This window comes from Crocuta crocuta, unplaced genomic scaffold (assembly GCF_008692635.1).
Source record: "Crocuta crocuta isolate KB4526 unplaced genomic scaffold, BGI_CrCroc_1.0 scaffold772, whole genome shotgun sequence".
NCBI lineage: Eukaryota > Metazoa > Chordata > Mammalia > Carnivora > Hyaenidae > Crocuta > Crocuta crocuta.
The window spans coordinates 368,923-377,382 of NW_027528830.1; the positions used below are offsets into that span (position 1 = coordinate 368,923).

Below are 8,460 nucleotides of genomic sequence, written 5' to 3' on the forward strand. Positions count from 1 at the left end.
GTCACCTCAATTTATGTTTTCCAGGCAGAAGCAGCAAATTAGCCACCTACACGAGAGGATAAGGGATAATGAGTTACGGGCACAACATGCCATGTTAGGACACTATGTAAACTGTGAAGATTCTTACGTGGCTAGTTTGCAGGTAAGGTGTAGAGAATTTTGTAGTTGTTGTTTATTAATAAATCACGTGTTAATTATATGCTGACCTTGTAATATTTGGATGCTTTTTAATTAATCACCGTTTATGTTTATATATATAGTAAAAGATGTCTAAGAATTATCTTCCAGATGTCAAGTTCACATCCCCTTCCCACACACATACAGGAATTACTGTTACCAGTTTATAGTGTATCCTTCTAGAGGTAGTATGTATCACTAGCAGATATAAATGGATTTTATTCCTCTGTCTTCACAAAAAGTATCAAAATATATACATTATCCATTCAACTTGCTTTTTTTCCTTTATATTACATAAAATTATGTAAAATGCAGTGATTAAAAAAGCAGAGACAGACTCAGAAATACAGAGAACAAACTGATGGCTGCCTGGAAGAATGGGCAGAACAGGTGAAGGGGAGTGGGAGTTATAGGCTTCCAGCTATGGAATGAATAAGGCATGGGGGTTAAAAGGTAGTCATTGGTATTGTAATAGTGTTGTACGGTGACAGATGTGTAGCTACGCTTGTGGTGAGCACAGCATAACACATAGAGTTGTTGAATCACTATGTTGTACACCTGAAACTTAAGTAATGTGGGTCAGCTGTACTTCTGTTAAAAAAAATTCAGTGATCATTTCTATGTCATTACAATGACAGTATTCTTTTCCTTTGCTTTTACAACTGATTGGTTTCTCATTTTATGGAGATAGCATCATTTATTCATCTTGTCCCTACTAGTCAGAATTTGGGTTGTTTCTTGTTTGGGGCTACTGTAAATAATGTTGTGAAGAATAACTTTTTAGACACTGTTTGGCTCTTGTGAGTATTTTTTAACTTAAATTCTCTGAAATGAAATTTATAGGTGTTTATAAGAGCTGGTAATTTTTATTGATATTGTCAGATTGCTATTGTATTAACATAGTGTGAAATTTTTGCCCTTCTAGTGGATTTGTATAAAGGATGGGGTAGTGGAGTTATCTCCATGGTTTAAAAAAAAGTTAGAATTATGTTAAAATACATAATTTCTACTATCATAGGAACATAACATCATACAATATAATATCTACCATCATAACCATTTTTTTCACCCTAACCATTTTTTAAGTACACAGTTCAGTAGTGTCAAATACATTTATGATATTTTGTAACCATCACCACCATCCATTTCCATACCTCTTAACATCTTATAAAACTGAAACTTTGTACCCATTAAACAATAACTCTGGATTTGCCTCCCCAACCCCTGACAACTACTGTTCTACTTTCTGTCTCTATGATTTTGATGACTCTAATTATCTTAGGCAAAATAAATCATACAGTATTTGTCTTTTTTGACTGGCTTATTGCACTTAGCATAGTTTCCTCAGGGTTCATTGATACCCTAGCATGTGTCAGAATTTCCTTCCTTTTAAATGCTGAACAATATTCCATCATTTGTATATCACATTTTATTTTATCCGCTTATTTTTCTTTAGCTTTTCTCTTTTTTTTCTTTTCTTTTCTTTTCTTTTCTTTTCTTTTCTTTTCTTTTCTTTTCTTTTCTTTTCTTGTTTTAGGTCTTATGTTTAGGTCTTTGACCTACTGTGAGTAATTTTTGTATGTGGTATTAGGTAAAGGTTCAGCTTCATTCTTTGCATGAGGATAATCCTGTTTTCCCAGCACAATAAACAATTCCATCATTTGTATATCACATTTTATTTTATCCACTCATCTGTTGACAGGCATTTTGTTTGCTTCCACATATTAGCTCTAGTGAGTATTACTGCCATGAACATTTTTATATTTATTTGAACATGGTTATATAAATATCTCTTAAAGACCCTGCCTCAAAGTCCTTTTGAGTATATACCCAGAAGTAGAATTGCTGGATCATATAGTAATTCTATTTTTAAGGTTTTGAGGAGGCATCATACTGTTTTCCATAGTGACTATACCATTTTGCATTTCCACCAATAGTACACGGGGTTCCAGTTTGTCCACATGGTCACCAACGCTTGTTATTTTTTGTTTTCTTTTTTGATAGAAGCCATCTCAATGAATATGAGGTGATATCTCATTGTAGTTTTGATAATGCATTTTCTTAAAGATTAGTGGTGCGAGCATCTTTTTATGGCTTACTAGCTCTTTGTAAATGTAAATGTTTATTTTTGAGAGGGAGAGAGAGGGAGGGAGGGAGGGGTAGGGTGAAGGGGGAAGAGAGAAAAATCCTAAGCTCTGTTGGCAATGTCTTCTCATGCACAACATTTTTTTGTATTTTTTTTAATGTTTATTTTTGAGAGAGAGAGAAAGAGAGACAGCATGAGCAGGGGAGGGGCAGAGAGAAGGAGACACAGAATCTGAAGCAGGTTCCCAATGCAGGGCTTGAACACATGGACTGTGAGATTATGACCTGAGCCAAAGTCAGACAGATGCTTAACCAACTGAGCCACCCAGGTGTCCCAATGCACAAATTTTTTATTTTTCAAGTCCAGTTTGACTACTTTTTCTTTTATTGCCTATGCCTTTGGTGTCATATCAAAAAATACTACAAAATTCATTGTCTTGAAGCTTTTGCCACATGTTTCCTTTTAGGAGTTTTATAGTTTCAGGTCTTATGTTTAGGTCTTTGACCTACTGTGAGTAATTTTTGTATATGGTATTAGGTAAAGGTTCAACTTCATTCTTTGCATGAGGATAATCCTGTTTTCCCAGCACAATTTGTTGAAAAGACTCTTTCGCCATTGAATGGTCTTGGCACCTGGTCCAAAAATCATTTGACCATGTATGCCAGGGTTAATTTTTAGGCTCTATATTTTATTCCATTGGTCTCTGTATATCTTTCATTATCCACATATTGTTCCTAACAGTGCCACACTGTTTTGATTACTGTGGCTTTTTATTAAGTTTTGAAATCTGGTAATGTGAGTCCCCTAGGTTTTTTTTCTTTTTAAGATTCTTTAGGCTATTTGTGGTTCCTTGAGATTCTTTATGAACTTTAGGGTAGGTTTTTCTATTTTGCAAAATAATGTGATTTTGATAGGGATTGCACTGAATCTGTAGATCATTAGATCACTTTGAGTAGTATTAACATCTTAACAATGTTAAGTTTTCCAATCCACGAACATGAAACGTATTTCCTTTTGTTTATGTTTTCTTCAATTTCTTTCAGAAGTGTTTTTTAGTTTTTATTATGTAAGTCTTTTACAAACCTCCTTGGTTAATTTCTAGGTATTCTTTTGGATACTGTTGTAAATAGGATTGTTTTCATAATTTCCTTTTCAGATTGTTCATTGTTAATGCATCATAGAAATGCAGCAGATTTTTGTGTGTTGACTTTGTATCCTAATACATTGCTAAATTTACTCATTAGTTATAACAAGTTTTTTGGTGGAATTTTTAGGATTTTATACACATAAGATTATATCATCTGTGAACAGAGATAGTTTTTACCTCTTCCTTTCCAATATGGATGCCTTGTATTTCTTTTCCTTGCCTAATTCCTCTGGCTGTAACTTCCAGTATTCTGTTGAATAGAAGTAGTGAAGGAATCCTTGTCTTTTTCCTGATCTTAGAGGAAAAGCTTTCAGTCTTTCACCATTGAATATGTTTGCTATCAGTTTTTACTGTATAGCTTTTATTATGTTGAGATAGTTTTCTTCCAATAGTTGAAGTTCATTCCTAGTATTTTTGTGTTTTAATCTTGAAAGATACTGAATTTTGTCTTGTGCTTTTTCGGCATCAGTTGAGATGATTATGGGTTTTTTCCTTTATTCTGTTAATGTGGTGTATTACATTGATCAGTTTTCGTATACAGAGCCATGCTTGCATTCCAGGAATAAATTCTACATGGTCATAGATTATAATCCTTTTAAAATACTATTGCATTCAGTTCGTCACTATCATGTTGAGGATTTTTGCATCAAAGATACTGGCCTTTAGTTTTCTTGTAGTGTCTGTCTGGCTTTGGTATCAAATAATGCTGACTTCATAGAATGACTTAGGAAGGGTAGTTTCTTCTCTTTAAGTGTTTGGAAAAGTTTGAAAGGGATTGGTGTTAGGTGTGTTTTTTTTTGTTTGTTTTGTTTTGTTTTTTGTTTTTTATTTAACGTGTTTGGTAGAATTCGCCAGTGAAGCCATCAGGTCCAGGGCAAGGGCTTTTTTGAAGCAGAGCGTTTTGATTAGTGATTCAATCTCTTATTGATAGGTCTGCTCAGATTTTCTGTTAATTCATGATTTAGTCTTGATAGGTTTTATGTTTTTAAGAATTTATCCATTGCTTTTGTTTATCCAATTTGTTGGCATACATTTAATCACAGTGCTCTTTTATAATCCTTTTTATTTCTGCAGAATAGATATTGATGTCCCCATTTTCATTTCTTTTTTTTTTTTTTACAAATAGTTTATTGTCAAATTAGTTTCCACATAACACTCAGTGCTCATCCCCACAAGTGTCCTCCTCCATGCCCATCCCCCCTCCCACCCACATCCATCAGTCCTCAGTTTTTGTCAGCATTCAAGAGTCTCTCATGGTTTGCCTCTCTCCCTTTCCCCCACCATTTCTGCCCTTATTCTCCCCCTTGTTCCTCCGTCAAGTTCCTCCTAATCCTCCTATACGTGCAAACATATGATATTTGTCCTTCTCTGCCTGACTTTTATTTTGCTCAGCATAACACCCTCAAGGTCTATCCATGTTGCTACACATGGCCAGATTTCATTCTTTCTCATTTCTGATATTAGTAATTTGAGCCTTCTTTTTCCTTGATCCATCTAGATGAAGATTTGTCAGTTTTGTTGTTGTTTTTTCAGAGAACCAGATTTTGGTTTCATTAATTTTCTCTATTTTTATTTTCTCTATTTCATTTATCTCTGTTTTAATCCTTATTATTTCATTCCTTCTGATAGTTTTGGATTTAGTATATTCTCCATTTTCTCATCCCTTAGGTTGTTAAGTTAGGTTGTTGATTTAAGATCTTTCTTGTTTTCTTCATATGGTTTTAATGTTTTTCTCCTGAGTGATGTTGAATTTCTTTTTATATATCTAATGCCCCATTTATATTTCTATGAAATGTCATTTCATATCCTTTGCTTGTTTTTGTTAGGTATTGGTTTTTTTGCTTATTGATTTTACAAGCTCTTTACATATAAAAATTAGCTTTTTGTCTTATAATTTGATATGAAAATATATTTTCTGAATTTGTCACAATATTTTCTATTTATATTGTTTTATTTCTTTTCCCTGTTTCTATTATTTTCTATCATGAATTCTCTATAATTCTAATGAGCATTTTACAGACAAGTTCCATCTTCACTAATGGATCCATTTAATAGAACAGTTGTGAGACATCTACTGTGTTAAATTATGAGGCCACAAAGGTAAAAAATAGTTCCTACCTTGATGAATCTGAAGCTACAGAGGAAGAAACTGTATAGGTAAACATGTTTACCCACTCCTTTAAAATATGTGTTCACTATGGTTAAAGCAATGTGTAGGTGCATGGAATAGAAATGTTAATGAAGTTAATTTTGCCATTGAGAGTACAGCCTAACTGGAACATAGACAAAAGGTCTATAAGACCTTATAACAAAATTTATATGGCTGAAGTGTGACTTTCCCCAATTACTACTTTTTTAAAAGAATTTGTCTTAAGAATTGTATGTTTTTGGGGCTCCTGGGTGGGTCAGTCGGTTAAGCGTCTGACTGCGGCTCAGGTCATCATCTCGCGGTTCATACGTTCGAGCCCTGCGTCGGGCTCTGTGCTGATAGCTAGCTCAGAGCCTGGAGTCTGTTTCAGATTCTGTGTCCCCCTCTCTCTCTGACCCTCCCCTGCTCATGCTGTCTCTCTGTCTCTCTCTCAGAAATAAATAAAACATTTAAAAAAATTAAGAAAAAAGAATTGTATGTTTTTCTGTGTCAACTTTATGATTGCCTTATTTCCCAAGGCATATAAACTATTGGCATTTTTATTAGGGTCAAAAGTGAGGATTCATAACTTTATAGAGATATATACTTCTATTAATGGAATTTTTTTTATCTTCCTAATTAAGGTCTTTATTTCTGGAATTAAATCATTTTAAGTGGGATTTTGTTTTCTTCCATTATATTTTCAAACTTGTTTATATATTTTAAAGGAACTGGTATATTAACATCAGGAAATACTGAAGACCAGCTAATGGTCAGACTTACATGAGACAGAAGCATTTTATAGATTCCAACTTGTTTACCATACTTTAGTTACTAATGCATCAGAATACCTCATTGCAATGCAGTCTTATCTGTTCTACCCCATGATAGTAAGGCTCTATGGAACTGAGATTAATAGTGTACAGTTATTTTAAAGGGGTATTTCTGTACTGCGTAAGTAGTATAATTTGTTCTGAAAACAGTTCTGTAGAACCATGCAGTTTTTCCTTGTAATTTTATTATTCTGAAGAAAGGGTTAGCTTGAATTACACAATTATATTACCAAAGGCATGTGTATCTTAGTATGCATCTGAAAGCTGAAGAAAACGTTTTTTGACACAGTATCAGGCCAGTAGAGGGCTCTCCAAGTCAGTCTACAAGGACATATAGATATAGCTGGAGGGATATAGAAATGGGGTTGCTACAAATATTAGAAGGATTTAAAATTATGTGGGGAATTAAAATATTGTTGAGAAATTAGACTTCAAAAGATAAGGGAAATTAATAAAAGGGAATCAGGGAAAACCAAAAGTACTAAATGGATGTCATAAATATAGGACATGAATTTCTCTTTATTAGATAGATATATGGAGCTAATAAATGGCAAGGGTTTAAAAGAAACAAATAATAATAAAAAAATTTCTTAGCAAATAAAATTTTTTGGTGTTTGAACAGTGCTTTTCTTCTTAGTTTTTTATTGATTAATTTGACACACAATGTAGAAGTTTAAGGTGTACAGCACACTATTTTGACACACATATATTATGTTTGCTAAAATAGCAATATTTTTACCTTACATAATTGTGGTACATCTTATTGTCTATATTCATTACACTTTGCATTAAATTTCTATGGCTTATTTACTATTCCTTAGTACCCTTATACAAGTTTATACGCTATTACTCAAATTTCTAACNACCACCATTTTCTCTCTGTTTTTTACAGGTTTAACTTTTTGTAGATTCTATGTATAAGTAATATCATATAGCACTTAATATTTCTCCTTCTGACTTATATTGCTGAGCATAATGTGCTTAAGGTCCATTCATGTCATTATAAATGATAGGATATCTTCCTTTCTCATGGCTGGATAATATTCCACCGTGTACATGTACCACATCTTTTTTATCAATTGATAGACTTTTGGGTTGTTTCCATATCTGAGCCATTATGAATAATGCTGTGATAAACATGGGAGGGTATATATTTGTCAGAATCCTGTTTGCATTTCCTTTGGGAATATACCCAGAAATGGGATGGCTAGATTACATTGTAGATCTGTTTTATTGCTCTATAGTGGCTGTACCAATTAACCTCCCCACCAGTCTTGTGTAAGAGTTCTTTTTTTACCACATCCTCACTTGCATCTGCTATTTCTTGTCTTCTTGATGATAATCATTCTAACAGGTGTAACATGGTATCTCACCATGGTTTTGATTTGCATTTTCCTGATGATTAATGAAGTGGAGAATTCTCCCATGTGTCTGTTGGCCATTGTGATGCCCTCTTTGAAAAAAATGTCTATTTAGTTCTTTTGCCCATTTTTAATTGGATTGTTTATTTTTTTATTATCAAATTGACTTGTGTTCTTTTTATATTATGGATATTAATCCTTTTCTGATAGTTTTCTGAAATACTTTTTTATTCTATAGATTTTCTTTTCATTTTGTTAAGTATTAGATCTTCTACTATGCAGAAGCATTGAGTTTGAAGTAGTTCCATTTGATTTTTGCTTTTGTTGTTTGTGCTTTTGGCATCATGTCCAAAAAGCAAGTCATTGTTGAGACCAATATTGATGAATTTTCCCCCTATGTTTCATTCTAGTTTTATGGTAAGAGATTTTTTGTTTCAGTCTTTTATACATTTCAAGTTAGTTCTTGTGAGTAGTGTGAGATAGGGGCTCGATTTCATTGTTTTGCATGTGCTTGTACAGTTTTCTTCCCAGCATGTGTCAAAGAGACTGTCCTTTCCCCCTAGTGTATTCTTGGTTCTCTTGTCAAGTATCAGTTGACTATATATGTTAGGAGTTAATTCTGGGCTCTGCATTCCATTCCATTGATTGATATGTCTTTTTTGTACCAGTATCTTACTGCTTTTATTACTATGGCTTTTTAGTATAGTTTGAAATCCAGAAGCATTATA

The 8,460-nt window shown here is 33.3% G+C and overlaps 1 protein-coding gene across 1 annotated transcript in view; it reads left to right on the plus strand.

The window, feature by feature from the left end:
• The window catches only part of CEP85L (centrosomal protein 85L), a 156,357-nt gene that overhangs the window by 101,232 nt on the left and 46,665 nt on the right, over positions 1 to 8,460 (plus strand). Inside the window, exon 5 of the mRNA XM_077755990.1 lies at positions 25 to 142. Coding sequence (XP_077612116.1) covers positions 25 to 142 — 118 coding nt within the window. The remainder of the gene's footprint in view (positions 1 to 24; positions 143 to 8,460) is intronic.